General features: G+C 40.4%; 1 protein-coding gene across 2 annotated transcripts; it reads left to right on the forward strand.

Annotated features, from left to right (window-relative positions):
• The first annotated feature begins 509 nt into the window (after positions 1–509).
• On the forward strand, positions 510–16454 carry ANKRD49 (ankyrin repeat domain 49). Of its 2 annotated transcripts, XM_040257814.1 has the most exons (3): positions 510–1102; positions 13913–14263; positions 14954–16454. In XM_040257814.1, exons 2-3 carry the CDS (start codon positions 14009–14011, stop codon positions 15413–15415), a joined length of 717 nt encoding a protein of 238 aa, XP_040113748.1. In that variant the 5' UTR covers positions 510–1102; positions 13913–14008; the 3' UTR covers positions 15416–16454. The 2 variants fall into 2 exon arrangements, with proteins under 2 accessions (XP_040113748.1, XP_040113750.1); XM_040257816.1 differs by lacking the exon at positions 510–1102 and having other exon boundaries at positions 13909–14263.
• Positions 16455–19551: the final 3097 nt, after the last annotated feature.

The raw sequence follows: 19551 nt of genomic DNA on the forward strand, positions 1-19551 counted from the left end.
CAGGTTAAGCACATCTGTATTGCTTTGTGCTGACAGTGCATTAAAAAAATAATAATGTGAAACTTTTGAATTAGAAAATCTGGGCCTTTAGTTCCATTGAAAATTGTTTTAATCTTTATAAACTTCAGCGCCTTCGCCTGTCTAATGGGGCTTATGGCTCCACCTGTCGCTGAGCTGTTTAAGAGTTGATATAGTTTGTGGAATGTGATCTTTAAAAAACATAACCTAGTTCCTCCTGTTGCAATATCATCAAGTAGAAATCTTGATCGACTGTTTAAATCTTGAATCAGGGAGATGCACCACAGTTTGACTTTTTAAATTAATTAAGAAATTTCTGTATGTAATTTATTTTGCCTGGAACAGTAAATTCAAACTTTAAAAAGAGTTTCTATAAAAAGGAGAGGAGGGGCACAAGATCTGTGCTATAATGTTGCTGTGCTGTACCTACACTCTCAGTAGCTTAAGTCCTTTTCGACTTTTGTAACTGTATCTTGCGTGATATTCTCTAGGCAAGAATACTGGAGTGGATTTGCCATGCCCTCTGCCAGGAGATCCTGACCTAGGGATCAAGCCCACCTCTCCTGAGTCTCCTGCATTGCAGGTGTATTCTTTACTGCTGAGCCACCAGGGGAAGCGCCAATAATGTTACTATGGATGCTGTAATTAATATGTGAACTTTACATTATTTACTGGTATTTATTAAGTGTTTAATGAATAGAGGTATATTGCATTGTAAGCTTCAGAGAATAGGTTGAGAAAAAAGTGAAAATATTAGAATATAAAAACCTTTCTGATAGAGTCTCCTGATTGATCTGAAAAACAGAACTATCTTAGAAAATTCTTTACTGCAATCCTTTTTTGTGCATAGGGTCTTCCCTGGTGACTCACGGTAAAGAATCTGCCTGCAGTGCAGGAGACTCAGATAGTATCCCTGCATGGGAAAGATCCTCTGGAGAAGGGAAAGGCAACCCATTTCAGTATTCTTGCCTGGAGAATTCCACGGACAAATGTGTCTTGTGGGCTACAGTCAATGGGGTCACAAAGAGTTGGCCATGACTCAGTGACTAACACTGCATTGTGCAAAGTAACAGGTCCAGAGAAGGTATTGGTCATGAATGATAGATTTAAACTGGACTTTAATGCTCTTGGCACTATTATTAAAATATAGTGATGCATTGAGTTCAGTTCAGTGGCTCAGTCGTGTCCGACTCTGCGACCAAATGAACTGCGGCATGCCAGGCCTCCCTGTCCATCACCAACTCCCGGAGTTTACCAAAACTCATATGTCCATTGAGTCGGTAATGCCATCTAAACATCTCATCCTCTGTCATTCCCTTCTCCTCTTGCCCTCAATCTTTCTCAGCATCAGGGTCTTTTCAAATAAGTCAGCTTCTTGCATCAGGTGGCCAAAGGATTGGAGTTTCAGCTTCAACATCAGTCCTTCCAGTGAATACCCAGGACTGATCTCCTTTAGGATGGACTGGTTGGATCTCCTTGCAGTCCAAGGGACTCTCAAGAGTCTTCTCCAACACCACATTTCAAAAGCATCAATTCTTTGGCAGTCAGCATTCCTTATAGTCCCAACTCTCACATCCGTACATGACTACTGGAAAAAACCATAACCTTGACTAGACGGACCTTTGTTGGCAAAGTAATGTCTCTGCTTTGTAATATGCTGTCTAGGTTGGTCATAACTTTCCTTCCAAGGAGTAAGCATCTTTTAATTTCATGGCTGCAATCACCATATGCAGTGATTTTGGAGCTCCCAAAAATAGCCACGGTTTCCACTGTTTCCCTATTTGCCATGAAGTGATGGGACCAGATGCCATGATCTTAGTTTTCTGACTGTTGAGCTTTAAGCCAGCTTTGTCACTCTTCTTTCACATTCATCAAGAGGCTTTTTAGTTCCTCTTCACTTTCTGCCATAAGGGTGGTGTCATCTGTATATCTGAGGTTAGTGATATTTCTCCCGGCAATCTTGATTCCAGCTTGTGCTTCTTCCAGCCCTGCATTTCTCATGGTGTACTCTGCATATAAGTTAAATAAGCAGGGTGACAATATACAGCCTTGACTTACTCTTTTCCTGTTTGGAACCAGTCTGTTGTTCCATGTCCAGTTCGAACTGTTGCTTCCTGAACCTGCATACAGGTTTCTCAAGAGGCAGGTCAGGTGGTCTGGTATTCCCATCTCTTTCAGAATTTTCCACTGTTTATTGTGATCCAAACAGTCAAAGGCTTTGGCATAGTCAATATAGCAGAAATAGACGTTTTTCTGGAACTCTCTTGCTTTTTCAGTGATCAGTGGATGTTGGCAATTTGATCTCTGATTCCTCTGCCTTTTCTAAAACCAGCTTGAACATCTGGGAGTTCACGGTTCAGGTATTGCTGAAGCCTGGCTTGGAGAATTTTAAGCATTACTTTACTAGCATGTGAGATGAGTGCAATTGTGCAGTAGTTTGAGCATTCTTTGGCCTTGCCTTTCTTTGGGATTGCAATGAAAACTAACCTTTTCCAGTCCTGTGATCGCTGCTGAGTTTTCCAAATTTGTTGATATATAGAGTGCAGCACTTTCACAGCATCATCCTTTAGCATTTGAAATAGCTCAACTGGAATTCCATCACCTCCAGTAGCTTGGTTCATAGTGATGTTCCTAAGGCCCGCTTGACTTCACATTCTTGGATATTTGGCTCTCGGTGAGTGATCACACCATTGTATTATCTGGGTCACTAAGATCTTTTTTGTACAGCCACCTCTTCTTAATATCTTCTGCTTCTGTTAGGTCCCTACCATTTCTGTCCTTTATTGAGCCCATCTTTGCATCTTTTTCCACTGGTCATGTATGGATGTGAGAGTTGGACTATAAAGAAAGCTGAGCACCAAAGAGTTGATGCTTCTGAAGTGTGGTGTTGGAGAAGACTCTTGAGAGTCCCTTGGACTGCAAGGAGATCCAACCAGTCCATCCTAAAGGAGATCAGTCCTGGGTGTTCATTGGAAGGACTGATGTTGAAGCTGAAAATCCAATATTTTGGCGACCTGATGCAAAGAACTGACTCATTTGCAAAGACCCTGATGCTGAGAAAGATTGAGGACAGGAGGAGAAGGGGACGACAGAGAATGAGATGGTTGGATGGCATCACCGACTTGATGGACATGGTTTTGGGTAGACTCCGGGAGTTGGTGATGGACAGAGAGGCCTGGCGTGCTGGGATTCCTGGGGTTGCAGAGTCGGACATGTCTGAGTGACTGAACTGACCTTGCATGAAATGTTCCCTTGCTATCTCTAATTTTCTTGAAGAAATTTCTCGTCTTTCCCATTCTATTGTTTTCTTATATTTCTTTGCATTGAGGCATTAGGATTCATTCAATTAAAACTCGTGAAAATTAGCTATAAAGAAATCCATATCTTAGGAGTTAAGAGTAACTCTTAAGATTTCTCAGAATCCAATCCAAGCAAAATCAAGTGATGGCACTTTAATCATGTTAATTATGCAAATGTTTTTAATGCTTGTGTATATAAGTCGGACATAAATGTAAGTTAAATATAGTCCCTATCCTTAAGCTAACAATCTTTTTAGAGGCTAAAACAAGAATAAAATTAATGATAAGACAGTATGTATCACCAAGAAACAGGAGAAACTAGAGATCTAATATGCAGGCTCAAGAAAGACTTAAGAGAGGCAACTTCTGGGAAGAGTCTTAAATGACTAAAAAGATTTCAACAAATATAATTAGGAAGCTGAGAAATATTTTTTAAATATCTATTATACTCATTTTCTTCAAGTGGTTAAATTTTGATATGCTGTACAACTTTTTTATAATTAATGAATTTATTTTAATTGGAGGCTAATTACTTTACAATATTGTGGTGGTTTTTGCCATACATTGACATGAATCACCACAGATGTACATGTGTTCCCCAATCCCAAACCCCTGTCCCACCACCCTCCCCACCCCATGCCTTTGGGTTGTCCCAGTGCACCAGCTTTCAGTGCCCTGTTTCATGCCTCAAACTTGGACTGGGCTTCTGTTTCATATATGGTAATATACATGTTTTAATGCTATTCTCTCAAATCATCCCACCCTCGCCTTCTCCCACAGAGTCCAAAAGTCTGTTCTTTACATCTGTGTCTCTTTTGCTGTCTCGCATATGGGGTCATTGTTACCATTTTTCTAAATTCCATATATATGCATTAATATACTGTATTGGTGTTTTTTCTTTCTGTCTTACTTCACTCTGTATAATAGGCTCCAGTTTCATCCACCTCATTAGAACTGATTCAAATGCATTCTTTTCAATAGCTGAGTAATATTCCGTTATGTATATGTACCACAACTTTCTTATCCATTCATCTGCCAATGGACATCTAGGTTGCTTCCCTGACCTGGCTATTGTAAACAGTGCTGCAGTGAACATTTTGCATCTATGTTTATCAGTGATATTGGCCTATAGTTTTCTATTTTTTGTGTCATCTTTTTTGGTTTTGGTATTAGGGTGATGGTGGCCTCATAGAATATTTGGGAGATTACCTTCCTCTGCAATTTTCTGGAAGAGTTTGAATAGGATAGGTGTTAGCTTTTCTCTAAATTCTTGGTACAATTTACCTGTGCTTTTGTTTGTTGAAAGATTTTTTACTTCCCTGGTGGCTCAGACGTTAAAAAGCGTTTGTCTGCAAGGTGGGAGAGCCATGTTCAATCCCCGGTTTGGGAAGATCCCCTGGAAAAGGAAATGGCAAGCCACTCCAGTATTTTTGCCTAGAAAATCCCATGGACGGAGAAGCCTGGTAGGTTACAGTCCACGGGGTCGCAAAGAGTCGAACATGACTGAGCGACTTCACTTCACTTCCATTTCGGTGCTTGTGATGTATCTGTTAAGATTTTCTATTTCTTCCTGGTTCAATTCTTGAAGGTAATACTTTTCTAAGAATTCATCCATTTCTTTCAAGTTGTCCTATTCATTGTCATATAGTTACTGATAGTAGTCTCTTATGATCCTTTGTATTTCTGTGTTATCTGTTGTGATTTCTCCATTTTCAGTTCTAATTTTGTTGATTTGATTCTTCTCCCTTTTTTACTTGATGAGTCTGGATAATGGTTTGTCTATTTTATTTATCTTCTCAAAGAACCAGCTTTTCTTTTTGCTGATTTTTGCTATGCTACTGCTGCTAAGTTGCTTCAGTCATGTCTGACTCTGCGCGACCCCATAAACGGCAGCCCACCAGACTCCCCCGTCCCTGGGATTCTCCAGGCAAGAACACTGGAGTGGGTTGCCATTTCCTTCTCCAGTGCATGAAAGTGAAAAGTGAAAGTGAAGTCGCTCAGTTGTGTCCAACTCCTAGCGACCCATGGACTGCAGCCTACCAGGCCCCTCCATCCATGGGATTTGCCAGACAAGAGTACTGCAGTGGGATTTTTGCTATCAGTTCAGTTCAGTCACTCAGTCGTGTCCGACTCTTTGCGACCCCATGAATTGCAGCACACCAGGCCTCCCTGTCCATCACCAACTCCCGGAGTTCACTCAGACTCACATCCATCGAGTCAGTGATGCCATCCAGCCATCTCATCCTCTGTCGTCCCCTTCTCCTCCTGCCCCCAATCCCTCCCACCATCAGAGTCTTTTCCAATGAGTCAACACTTCGCATGAGGTGGCCAAAGTACTGGAGCCTCAGCTTTAGCATCATTCCTTCCAAAGAAATCCCAGGGCTGATTTAATTCAGAATGGACTGGTTGGATCTCCTTGCAGTCCAAGGGACTCTCAAGAGTCTTCACCAACACCACAGTTCAAAAGCATCAATTCTTCGGCGCTCAGCCTTCTTCACAGTCCAAATTTCACACCCATACATGACCACAGGAAAAACCATAGCCTTGACTAGATGGACTTTAGTCGGAAAGTAATGTCTCTGCTTTTGAATATACTATCTAGATTGGTCATAACTTTTATTCCAAGGAGTAAGCGTCTTTTAAATTCATGGCTGAAGTCACCATCTGCAGTGATTTTGGAGCCCCCAAAAATAAAGTCTGACGCTGTTTCCACTGTTTCCCCATCTATTTGCCATGAAGTGATGGGACCGGATGCCATGATCTTTGTTTTCTGATTGTTGAGCTTTAAGCCAACTTTGTCACTCTCCTCTTTCACTTTCATCAAGAGGCTTTTTAGTTCCTCTTCACTTTCTGCCATAAGGGTGGTGTCCTCTGCATATCTGAGGTTATTGATATTTCTCCTGGCAATCTTGATTCCAGCTTGTGTTTCTTCCAGCCCTGCGTTTCTCATGATGTACTCTGCATATGAGTTAAATAAGCAGGGTGACAATATACAGCCTTGACGTACTCCTTTTCCTATTTGGAACCAGTCTGTTGTTCCATGTCCAGTTCTAACTGTTGCTTCCTGACCTGCATATAGATTTCTCAAGAGGCAGGTCAGGTGGTCTGGTATGCCCATCTCTTTCAGAATTTTCCACCGTTTATTGTGACCCACACAGTCAAAGGCTTTGGCATAGTCAATAAAGCAGAAATAGATGCTTTTCTGGAACTCTCTTGCTTTTTCAATGATCCAGTGGATGTTGGCAATTTGATCTCTGGTTCCTCTGCCTTTTCTAAAACCAGCTTGAACATCAGGAAGTTCACGGTTCACGTATTGCTGAAGCCTGGCTTGGAGAATTTTGAGCATTACTTTACTAGCATGTGACATGAGTGCAATTGTACGGTAGTTTGAGCATTCTTTGGCATTGCCTTTCTTTGGGATTGGAATGAAAACTGACCTTTTCCAGTCCTGTGGCCACTGCTGAGTTTTCCAAATTTGCTGGCATATTGAGTGCAGCACTTTCACAGCATCATCTTTCAGGATTTGAAAGAGCTCCACCAGAATTCCATCACCTCCAGTAGCTTTGTAGGTAGTGATGCTTTCTAAGGCCCACTTGACTTCACATTCCAGGATGTCTGGCTCTAGATTAGTGGTCACACCATCATGGTTATCTGGGTCATTAAGATCTTTTTTGTACAGTTCTTCTGTGTATTCTTGCCACCTCTTCTTAATATCTTCTGCTTCTGTTAGGTCCAGACCATTTCTGTCCTTTATCGAGCCCATCTTTGCATGAAATGTTCCCTTGGTATCTCTAATTTTCTTGAAGAGATCTCTAGTCTGTCCCATTCTGTTGTTTTCCTCTATTTCTTTGCATTGATCGCTGAAGAAGGCTTTCTTATCTCTTCTCGCTATTCTTTGGAACTCTGCATTCAGATGCTTATATCTTTCCTTTTCTCCTTTGCTTTTCTCCTCTCTTCTTTTCACAGCTATTTGTAAGGCCTCCCCAGACAGCCATTTTGCTTTTTTGCATTTCTTTTCCATGGGGATGATCTTGATCTCTGTCTCCTGTACAATGTCACGAACCTCATTCCATAGTTCATCAGGCACTCTATCAGATCTAGGCCCTTAAATTTATTTCTCACTTTCACTGTATAATCATAAGGGATTTGATTTAGGTCATACCTGAATGGTCTAACGGTTTTCCCTACTTTCTTCAATTTGAGTCTGAATTTGGTAATAAGAAATTCATGATCTGAGCCACAGTCAGCTCCTGGTCTTGTTTTTGTTGACTGTATACAGCTTCTCCATCTTTGGCTGCAAAGAATATAATCAATCTGATTTCGGTGTTGACCATCTGGTGATGTCCATGTGTTGAGTCTTCTCTTGTGTTGTTGCAAAATGGTGTTTGCTATGACCAGTTCATTTTCTTGGCAAAACTCTATTAGTCTTTGCCCTGCTTCATTCCGCATTCCAAGGCCAAATTTGCCTATTACTCCAGGTGTTTCTTGACTTCCTACTCTTGCATTCCAGTCCCCTATAATGAAAAGGACATCTTTTTTGGGTGTTAGTTCTGAAAGGTCTTGTAGGTCTTCATAGATCCGTTCAACTTCAGCTTCTTCAGCGTTACTGGTTGGGGCATAGACTTGGATAACTGTGTTATTGAATGGTTTGCCTTGGAGACGAACAGAGATCATTCTGTAGTTTTTGAGATTGCATCCAAGAACTGCATTTCGGACCTTTTTGTTGACCATGATGGCTACTCCATTTCTTCTGAGGAATTCCTGCCCACAGTAGTAGATATAATTGTCATCTGTGTTAAATTAATTAGAGCTAACTGCTCCATTGTATTATTTAAAGTTTGTGTTTCCTTGCTAATTTTCTTTTGGTTGATCATACGTGTGAGTGGGGTATTAAAGCCTTCCACTATTGTTGTGTTACTGTTAAGTTACCCTTCATACCTGTTAGCATTTGCCTTATGTATTGAGTTACTCCTATGTTGCGTGCATATATATTTTTAATTTTTGTATCTTCTTCTTGCATTGATCCTTTGATCATTATGTAGTGTCCTTCTTTGTCTCTTTTCATGGCTTTTATTTCAAAGACTTTTTTATCTGATATGAGGTTGCTGCTCCTGCTCTATTTTGGTCTCCATTTACGTGAAATATCTTTTTCCAGCCTCTCACTTTCAGTCTGTATGTGTCCCTTGTTTTGAGGTGGGTCTCTTAGATAGCGTATATAGGGGTCTTATTTTTGTATCCATTCAGCCAGTGTTCATCTATTGGTTGGGGCATTCAACCCATTTACATTTAAGGTAATTTATGATCCTGTTGCCATTTACTTTGTTGTTTTGGGTTTGAGTTTATACACCTTTTCTGTGTTTCCTGTCTAGAGAATATCCTTAGCATTTATTGAAGAGTGGGTTTGGTGGTACTGAATTCTCTCAGTTTTTGCTTGTCTGTAAAGCTTTTGATTTCCCCTTCATGTTTGAATGAGATCCTTGCTGGGTATAGATATCTGGGCTGTAGGTTTTTCTCTTTCATCACTTTAAGTATGTCCTGCCATTCCCTTCTAGCCTGAAGAGTTTCTGTTGAAAGATCAGTTGTTATCCTTATTGGGATCCCATTGTGTGTTATTTGTTGTTTTTCCCTTGCTGCTTTTAATATTTGTTCTTTGTATTTGATCTTTGTTAGTTTGATTAATATGTGTCTTGGGGTGTTTCACCTTGGGTTTATCCTGTTTGGGACTCTCCGGGTTTCTTGGACTTGAGTAAATATTTCCTTCCCCATTTTAGGGACATTTTCAGCTGTTATCTTCTCAAGTATTTTCTCATGCCCTTTCTTTTTGTCGTCTTCTGGAACTCATATGATTCAAATGTTGGGGTGTTTAACATTGTCCCAGAGGCCTCTGATATGGTCCTCATTTCTTTAATTCTGTTTTCTTTTTTCTTCTGTGCTTCATTTATTTCCACCATTCTATCTTCCACCTTCCACCTTCCACTTATCCTGTCTTCTGCCTCAGTTATTTTACTATTGGTTCCCTCCAGAGTGCTTTTGGTCTCAGTTATTGCATTATTCATTATTGACTGACTCTTCTTTATTTCTTCTAGGTCCTTGTTGAACATTTCTTACATCTTCCTAATCCTTGTCTCTAATCTTTTTTTTTTTTTTTTCAAAATTTTGTTTTCAAGATTTTGGAGCATCTTGACTGACATTATTCTGAATTCTTTTTCAGATAGACTCCCTATCTCCTCATTTTTTGTTTGGTTTAGTGGATGTTTATCATGTTCCTTTACCTGCTAAATATTTATCTGACTTTTCATTTTGTTTAGATTGCTGTGTTTGGGGTGTCCTTTTTGTAGGCTGGAAGTTTGTGGTTCCTCTTTATTGTGGATCCTCCTCTGTCGGTGGGGTTGTACTAGTGGCTTGTCAAGGTTTTCTGGTTAGGAGAGCTTGTGTGTGTGTTCTGGTGGGTGAAGCTGGATGTCTTCTATCTGGAGTGCAATGAAGTGTACAGTAGTGAGTTTTGGGGTGTCTGTGGGTTTGGTGTGACTTTGGGCAGTCTGTCTTTTAATGCCCAGGGCTATGTTCCTGCATTGTTGGAGAATTAGCATGGTATGTCTTGCTCTGGAACTTGACTCTTGGGTGGTGCTTAGTTTCAGTGTAGGTATGGAAGCTTTTGATGAGCTCTTGTCTGTTAATGGTCCCTGGAATCAGGAGTTTTCTGATGTTCTCATGTTTTGGAGTTAAGCCTCCTGCCTCTGGCTTTCAGTCTTATTCTTATAGTAGCCTCAAGACTTCTCCATCCATACAGCACTGATGATAAAACATTAAGGGTAATGGTGAAAAGATTCTCCACAGTGAGGGACACCCAGAGAGGTACACAGAGTTACTTAGAGAAGAGAAGAGGGAAAAGGGAGATAGAGGTGACCAGGAGGAGAAGACGGGGAGTCAAAAGAGGAGAGAGCTGTCTAGCCAGTAATCAAATCCCTAAGTGCTCTCCACAGTCTGGAACACTCAGAGAGGTTCATGGAGTTCCATGGAGAAGAGGAGGAAGGAGATAGAAGTGACCAGAACGAGAAGAGGGGGAGTCAAAACGGGAGAGAGCAATCAAGCCAGCAATCACAACCCTCAGTGAACATGGATACTGAAGATTAGATTCTTAAAGGTACAAAGTTGATTTAAAAAAATACCAAGAAACAAAGATTAAAAATATAGAGTAGAGGTTAGACCCTCAAAAATACAATATTAAAAATACAAAACAAAATGAATCACAAAAATTATAAAAAATATATATATGAAATTTGTTTTTAAAATAGGATCTTGTTTTTTGCAAGGTAATAGTAGGTTATAAAAGTGAAAATTAAAGTAGTAAAGAACTTAAATTTAAAAAAAAATTAAAAAGTGATCATATAAAATATATTCAGGAATTTCTCTGGAGCTGTTGTGGGCAGTGTGGGGTGAGTTCAGTTTCCCATAGTTCCTTGTTCCAGCTTGTACTTGTTCTCAAGGTCTGTGCTGCTGCTGCTGCTGCTGCTAAGTCACTTCAGTCATGTCCGACTCTGTGCGACCCCATAGATGGCAGCCCACCAGGCTCTCCCATCCCTGGAATTCTCCAGGCAAGAACACTGGAGTAGGTTGCCATTTCCTTCTAAAGTGCATGAAAGTGAAAAGTGAAAGTGAAGTCGCTCAGTCGTGTCTGACTCCTAACGACCCCATGGACTGCAGCCCACCAGGCTCCTCTGTCCATGGGATTTGTCAGGCAAGAGTACTGGAGTGGGTTGCCATTGCCTTCTCTGTCTCAAGGTCTATAGGCCCCCTCTAATGCTTAGTCAATGTTAACTACAGGGTTTTAATCTGTTGGACCTGTCACTTCCAGAGCCAGTCCCTATTCTTTGTTTATTTTGGCTTCCTCTGTTTGAAAGTCTCTTCAGTGTCTAATTTCTGCCCTGACACAAGGGGGCAAAGGTGGTCACTTATTTACACTCACTTGTTCAGTTGTGTTTTGGGGAGGGAGGAACCCTGCAAACAAACATCACTGGCATGTGTGGGGAATGTTTGCAGTGTATGGACCACACTGGGTTTGCCCAAGCTCACGGCTTGTGCTTTCTGGTTCTACACTGCTCAGGCTGCAGGGTGCTCTGCAGGGCACTGTCCAAAGCAGGCCCTGGGTTTCATGCACTTTCCAGGTCTAATCCACTCGGGTTCAGGTTCTCGGGCACTCCACAAGGGCACAGACTCTGGTGGGCATGCGTTTTGTTCCCTTCCCAGGTCTGAGCAGCTCAGGCGACCGAGTGCTTGAGGAGCACACTGTCCCAGGTGGGCCATGCATCTTAATCACCTCTCAGGTGTGCCATGTGTCTCCTCTGGGAAGCTGATCTCAGGCTATGACCCTCCTGGCAGATGTCAACCATCCAGGATCCCAGGAAGACGTGGTTAGCAACTGGGGCCCTGCTCACAGTTTGGTGGAAGATGCCGATCTCTGAGGCCGAGATCGGAGCAGCCCGGTGCCTTCTGGCTCTGGCTGTTGCCCACCTGCTTCTCTGCCTCTGGCGGGGAGGGGACTGTATGCAGCTGGCTAGTTCTCCTTTGGTGATCACTCAATCCTTTGCTCTGTGAGCAGGCCAGGCTGTGCATTAAGTTAGAGCATTTGGCAGGAAAGTTCTCTCTCTCTCTCTCTCTCTCTGGGTATCCCACAGTTTGGGGTGCTGTCTCACATTAGCTCCTTCAGATTGTCCTCAGGGCATTCAGGCCCGGTCCTTACCTTAAGCATGCAGCCCGTGCCTTCCTCTCCAGCCTCCGGTGGCTGATGTGAGCATCTGGGCTACTTCTCTGCCGGGAGTTGTGGTTAGGCACCTATTCTGTGTGTTTTGGTTTATTTTTTCCTCCTGGTTATCTTGCCCTCTGAGATTCTAAAACTCCCCATAGACCCACTGGTGAGGGGGTTTCCTGGTGTTTGGAAACTTCTCCTTCATGACTCCCTCCCCAGGACAGTCTCCGTCCCTAACTCTTTTGTCTCTCTTTTTGTCTTTTATATTTTTTCCTACCTCCTTTTGAAGAGAATGGGCTGTCTATCTAGGTGCCTGGTATCCTCCACCAGCGTTCAGCAGTTGTTTTGTGGCAGTCTTTCAGTGCTCACATGATCTTTTGATGAATTTGTAGAGGAGAAGGTGCTCTTCCTATCCTGTTCCTCCTCCGTCTTGGGACTGCCCCCCTGCATAACTGTTTAAGCTGATATTGTTTATAAATTATTATGACAACCTAGCAGAATAAATGTCATTTACTTCAGGGAGCCTTCTGTAATCCCTTGGTGGTAGTAGTTTAGTCACTAAATTGCATTCAACTCTGCGAACCCATGAACAGCCCACCAGACTTCTCTGTCCATGGGATTCTCCAGGCAAGAATACTGGAATGTGTTGCCATTTCCTTCTCCAGGGCATCTTCCCAACCCAGGGGTTGAACCCATGTCTCCTGCATTGGTAGACAAATTCTTTACCACTGAGCTACCAGGGAGGCCCTTGGTAATCCCATAAGACTGGGTTAATTATGGTCCTCCTGTATATTCATTGTATCTGGTTACAGTCTTATCTATAGTACTTAATGCTTTTTTGCCAGTCTTCCTGACTAAATGGTAAACTTCATGAGGTTAAGACATGGATCTTTTACATTATTGAATCCCAGTACCAAGAGTCTGGTGGGCTTCCAAAGTGGTGCAGTGGTAAAGAACCTGCCTGTCAGTGTAGGAGACAAAAGAGAAATGGGTTTGATCCCTGCATCGGAAAGATCCCCTGGAGAAGAAAATGGCAACCCACTCCAGGAATTTCTAGCCTGGGAAATCCCTTAAACAAAAGAGCCTTCCAGGCTACAGTTCAGGGGGTCACAAAGAGTTGGACATGATTGAGCCAGTAAGAACAAGCATGTAACACCAAGAGACTGGCACATGCCAGGTGTTTATTTCATCTTTTTGAATGAAGGAGTGAATAACAGCCAAAATCCTGTTTCACAACAAGAACCCAACTAAGAACAATAGTTGTCTTGTCAGTGAATAGTACTGCTTTTTAAAGCCGTGAATTTTCCTAAGCCAGAAATTGTTCAAGTAGAAAGAAGATGATTATTATAGATGTCATGGTAAAGATATCTGCATTGATGAGAGATTGGGACATGTGTCCTCTGGGGACTATTCCATGTCTAAGAATCTCTGATTCTTGGAAGTAGTTTTTAGGAAATACAAATTTTTGTTTCTTTTCTATAGCCTCTATGTGTCTCATTTATAAAAATGGCTAATGTTCTCATTTTTATTGTATTAGTTATAATTTAAAAACTTCAAGCATTAATCAGCTGTTAGTATAATACAGCATAGTATCTAAACCAATAGATTCAAAATAAGTCAGAGTCATAACTACTGACTTAGAAGAAAACAATAAAAAATGACTATTAGGCCATTAAAAATAAAAGTAACTGAAATCTGTCAGCTCCAATATTTGATGAATGTAAAGAGTATTAATAAACACCAAAAAGTTTAGACAGACTATATTTGTATATGTTGGTAAGACTTATTTATGCTACTAATAAAGCCTCAATTACTGGTTTGCTCCTAATTTTTGTGTTTGTGTTTTCAGATCTTGATGAATAAAATAAAGCAGACATAATCATCTCTGGAGAGATTATTTATATCCTGGTGTTTGAAATGATTTATATTTAAAATAGTAGTAAAAATGGAAAAAGAGAAAGTAAATGATGAAAAACCAGACCCAGAGAACTCCTTGGACTTTTCTGAACACTTCAACCAACTTGAACTGTTGGAAACACATGGACACCTTATTCCCACTGGTACCCAAAGTCTCTGGATAGGGAATTCTGATGACGATGAAGAGCAAGATGAAAAAACTGAAGAGTGGTATCAACTGCAAGAAAAAAAAATGGAAAAAGATCCAAGCAAATTGCTTCTTTGGGCTGCTGAAAAAAATCGGGTAAAAAAAAAAAAAAAGGAAGAGAACAGTTAAAAAAGAAACCTTAATTTAGTAGAAAAACTACTAGATTGGAAGCCAAAGGACCTGTCCCTGAAGCTCGCTTTGTCCTCAGACCAAACTGAAAAAATATAACTTCATGAAAACAGTTGTCTGAGGTTATTTTAGTTAGAAGGAATTGAGCTTCTTAATCTCTGGATTTCCTTGCTAGCATTGTTTTCTACTGATAAAAGTTTATGTTTTAAAGTTTTATACACCATGCATATTGGTGTGATAATCCTACTACTGAAAGATCAGAACATAATGTTCCATTATTATGTTTTCTTTGCAGAGGAAACATAACATATCAAACATGATTCTAGCCTGTATTGTTCATCTAACTGTAGCTTTAGTGCAGTAAGCCTTGATTGGACCAGGAGTAAACATATGGATTGGTTTTCAGAGAATCACGTTCATAAAATCAAGTTTATGAGGGAAGAAAAAACCCAAAAGAATTTATAATTAACACTGACTTGTTCATTGTTAAATCAGTTGTCCTCTTCCCCAAAGAAATCTTACATTTATTTTACAGTCATCTACTAAGAAGGAAGTTTTCATTTAACTTAATTAAATCTAACACTGCTAGACCGTTTCATGTTGTTTACTGTTTTGTTTCATGTTGGGTTTGTGAAAGATCTCCTGTTTTATTCTCAGCTGACCACAGTGCAGAGACTGCTTTCAGAAAGGGCTACCCATGTGAACACTCGAGATGAAGACAAGTACACACCGCTCCACCGAGCAGCCTACAATGGGCACTTAGACGTGGTCCGGGAGCTGATTGCACACGGGGCGGATGTTCATGCAGTGACAGTAGATGGCTGGACACCCCTGCACAGTGCCTGTAAGTGGAATAATGCCAGAGTGGCTTCTTTCTTACTGCAGCATGATGCAGATATCAACGCCCAAACGAAAGGCCTCCTGACTCCCCTACACCTTGCCGCTGGGAATAGAGACAGCAAAGACACCCTGGAGCTCCTCCTGATGAACCGCTACATCAAGCCAGGTCTGAAGAACAGCCTGGAGGAAACAGCATTTGACATCGCCAGGAGGACTGGTATCTATCACTACCTCTTTGAAATTGTGGAAGGTTGCACAAATTGTTCACCTCAGTCTTAATAACGGTTCTAATAATTTTCTTAAGTTTCTAAGTCCGAGTGCCTGCTTTGTGTGAGATGTGAAATATCCCCATTGTACAAAGTTGACATCAAAAGTCTTAGGACAGTAATTCAGCGGTACTCACGATACTATCCCTCCAAGTGAATTGCCGGACCTTGATGTCAAATGTATTTGAAAGTTGCTTGGATTTATCTTTAATGATTTCCATGGCGTTTGTGATTTTTACCAAATCATTTTAACTTGTCTATATTGAAAAACTTGTCAGAGGTTGTACAGAAAACTAACGATATTTTTGGTGCTGATCCAAGAGAAATGTATTTTTACATTTACAATATCCCCCATCCTAGAACTTTGTGGAGTATTTAGTATATCAACATGTATTTTTATAAGGTCAAGTAACTCAGAATTTTATTTAAAAATCTTAAATATACCGGTGCAGTTCAGCTGTCATCTCTGCATCACCATAGCCATTTACTTTCACTGTAAACCGTAAGAATGAACATATTAGTGACTTGAATCTTAATAAGTTTTAAAAAAATTGAGAAACCTAGGTCTTTGTTTTTTATTAATAGAACCATAGATGTTTAATCTACAAATATTATATACTGCCTCTCCTTCCGCAATCCACACAATCCTGTGGACCCTCCTACCTCACCCACCCTGGTCAACCTACATAATCCTTATTCTCCTGGTGAGTCAGCACGACCCTTAAGACATGCGCACAACTATACCTTGGTCCAGGTGATCATAGCCTATTTGCCATCCAGCTAGTTTTACCTGTCAGGTCCTGCTGAGCCGGGACCTGCTCACCTCATCTCCCAGGGTCACAGGAAGGGTTCTTTTCCAGGATCCTCATTTTATAGAAGCCACACAAAGTCAAAGTGACAAGGGAAAAGGAATTCTAAGATGATTATACTGGGGCAAGAACGACAAAGTGGCTCAGGCATTTTTTAAAAGCCACGTTGTAGATAACAACAAAAGCGTAAGTATAAATATTCTAAAAAAAAAAATAAAAAAGGTTTTAAACAACCAAGAAAAAGCGTGAATAATTCTTATACCTGTGTGTATCTTATCTATCTGGCATACATTTGTTTAGCTTTGACTCTGTCCATCTCTCCAGCACAGCTTCTTGTTCCTTTGCCCTTCTGTGACTAAAACAAAAGACTTATCTCTCAATTTCTCAGCACCAGAACCGACACACTGGGGACAAGGAGCTGAACTAATGGGCTTTTTCTCCGGTTATATATATGTATATGTGTGTTTATGTGTGTATATAAACATACATACATATATATAAACATACATACATATATATATATATACACACACACACACACACATATAGTTTTTTATTTTCTTTTTTTCTCTTTGGCTGTGCTGTGAGGCTTGCATGATCTTAGTTCCCAAACCAGGGATTGATCCTGCATCCTTGGCAGTGAAAGCTCAGAGTCCTAACCGCTAGACCACCAGGGAATTCCCTCTATGGTTATATTTTTTAAATGTCCACCAAAGTATTTGTCTCTTTTGACCCTGTCCATGTGACCCAGTTACCTTAAACTAAGTAACAACGTTATTTAATCAAATATACGTGGCAGTTTTTAGGTTAAACAAGATTGGATCATCTCAGGAAAGTTAAAAATGACATGAACTGAATCATTATGACAGTGTTTTTAAGACTTAGGAGAGCTTTCGTTATTTTGTGATCTCTGGCTAGGACATAACTCTGTTTCGGGCTATCAATACCTTTGATATAAGGGTTTTGGCAGAAAGTGAGAGGTTGATTTCTGTTTAATCTGACCTAATGTAGTGATACCAAATGACAAGGTATAGCTGATAGAAATGACAGTAGAATAAGACCCCAACTACCCCATTAGACTGTTAAATGAGGCTACTTGATTACCTGAAAGTCACAGAGCCTATGGCACCTTTCTTACTTGGGAATGAGTTGCATTCTTGATGTTATATATATAAGCTTTCCCTATGACTATGACTCCAAAGGATCTGCTTTATTTCTAAGAAAATGAAATGTGACTTCTCCCTTTTTTTCAGTCTTCAATCACTCAACCAGTCCTAGGGAGCAAATTTCTACATATTAGAGAAATCTCTTCCATCCCTGAGGGTGGGACTTGTATTATTTGCTTCCTTTATACCTTCCTTGGTGGTTTTTTAATTTCATTTTTTATTATTTTTTTCTTTTTTAATTGAAGTATACTTGACATAAAATATTATATATTTCAGGTATATAACAAGTGATTTTTTTTCTTTTTGGCCGCGCTTCATGGCCTGTGGGCCTTGGTTCCCCAATCAGGGATCCAGCCCACATCCCTCACATTGGAAGTGCACAGTCTTAACCAGTGGACCGCCAAGAAGTCCCAACAAAGTGATTTGATACTCTCCTTAGTATTTTCTGACTCCTCAGTCCACAGAAGATGTGCACTAATCATGCTTTTCACTACTCGGTGGACCTTTGAATACACATTTGTATTGTGCAGGTCTGTTTATAAGCAGTACTACACAACACGTGCTGAAGAAGGAAATGCCAACCCACTCCAGTGTTCTTACCTGGAAAATTCCATGGACAGAGGAGCCTGGTGGATTATCGTGCATGGGGTGGCAAAGAGTTGGGCACAGTTGAGCACACATGCCTACGTGCACACAACCTGTGCAGTTGGTTAAATCTGTGGATGCAGAACCACAGATACAGTTCTGATGAGAAAGTTCAATTTTCGGTTATGCAGAGGGTCAGCACCCCAATCTTTGTGTTTAAGGGTCAACTCCATATTACCTGTGTTTACCAGTTGCCTTTAAGAAGACTAAATCATTTGCAAACAAAATTCTCACTAGTCTCACAGAGTTTATCTCAAGAACTTTTTAAAAAAATAAAATCTGTTTTGCATAACAAGGCTTAACTAACTATGTACTTGAGGAAGAGGTAACTGTCATTGTTCAAGGGACAGTGACCCACAATGAAATTAGTTGACTTTGCTTTTATAAATCTTAAATGTGCTTCTCCAGGGCCCAAACATTTGTTCTGGCTCACAGCTTACAATAGTGAAAGGATTTAGCATTTTTATACTATGGATGTGAAAGCATCCATTTGTTTCTATTCATTGGCATCTATTATTGCATTTACCACTATGCTAGAAGATCATGATCAAAAGAGTCCCAGAGCAGGGCAAAAAAAAAAAAAAGGCTCAGAGAAGTAAAAATTGGTCTAAGACCTATGTCCCATTCCAAAAGGAAATTGTATCAGTTCTCCATTCCTGATGAAAACATGTGCCATCTTCACCCTACCTGAAATGACTCATGGAATTTACAGCACTGCTTTGACTCAGGGAGGTACCGAACATGATCACAAAATCATTGATAATGGCTTACTTCATTAGTTACCATGGGATGCTCCAGTCCTGTAGGTTCATAAGATGACCATTCAACTTGTGTAAGACAGAGTGCTTTCTCTAGAGGGAATTAAAGATCCATGTTTATTAAGTTCAGAAGACAGTAAGAAGGATTGAGTGTAGCATATTGATGTTTTAAATTCCTAAAAATTTCCCTTGGGAATCCTATAATTTCAGTCTGGGAACCTAAGTGGAAATTATTAAAATCATTGCTGCTACATAAAACATTGTGAGCCACATAGGTAATTTTAAGTTTTTTTTCTAGTGGCTGTATTAAAACACAAATGGGTGAAATTAATTTTAATAATCCACATCCAAAGCACTCATTCCAATATGATACAAATATTTTTAAATTATTGAGCTATTTTACTTTTTTATATTACATCTTCAAAATGCAATGTGTATTTTATGTTTTTGTTCACTCAGTAAGTCATGTCTGACTTTTCATGAGCCCATGGACTGCAGCATTCCAGGCTCCTCTGTCCTCCACTATCTCCCTGAGTACCTAAATTTGTGTCCACTGAGTCAGTGAGGCTATCTAATCATCTCATCCTCTGCCCAAGAAAATATCTGTCATTGCTTCTAGTATATTTTATGGCACATCTTAATTCAGATGAGCCCCATTTGACTAGTGGCTACTTTGGTCAGCACAGGTCAAGATGCTTGAAACTTTCCCTGGAGGCAAAGCAGAAGGCTAAGAGGAGGAGCAGGAAGTTTTGAGCCAGATAAATCTGTGTC

This window comes from Oryx dammah, unplaced genomic scaffold (assembly GCF_014754425.2).
Source record: "Oryx dammah isolate SB20612 unplaced genomic scaffold, SCBI_Odam_1.1 HiC_scaffold_17, whole genome shotgun sequence".
In the NCBI taxonomy this organism is placed as follows: domain Eukaryota; kingdom Metazoa; phylum Chordata; class Mammalia; order Artiodactyla; family Bovidae; genus Oryx; species Oryx dammah.

Coding starts and splice junctions, on each gene's coding strand:
- ANKRD49 (XM_040257814.1), top strand. CDS start 14,009: ATGGAAAAAGAGAAAGTAAATGATGAAAAACCAGACCCAGAGAACTCC. Junction 14,264..14,953: donor GGGCTGCTGAAAAAAATCGG/GTAAAAAAAAAA, acceptor TTTTATTCTCAG/CTGACCACAGTGCAGAGACT.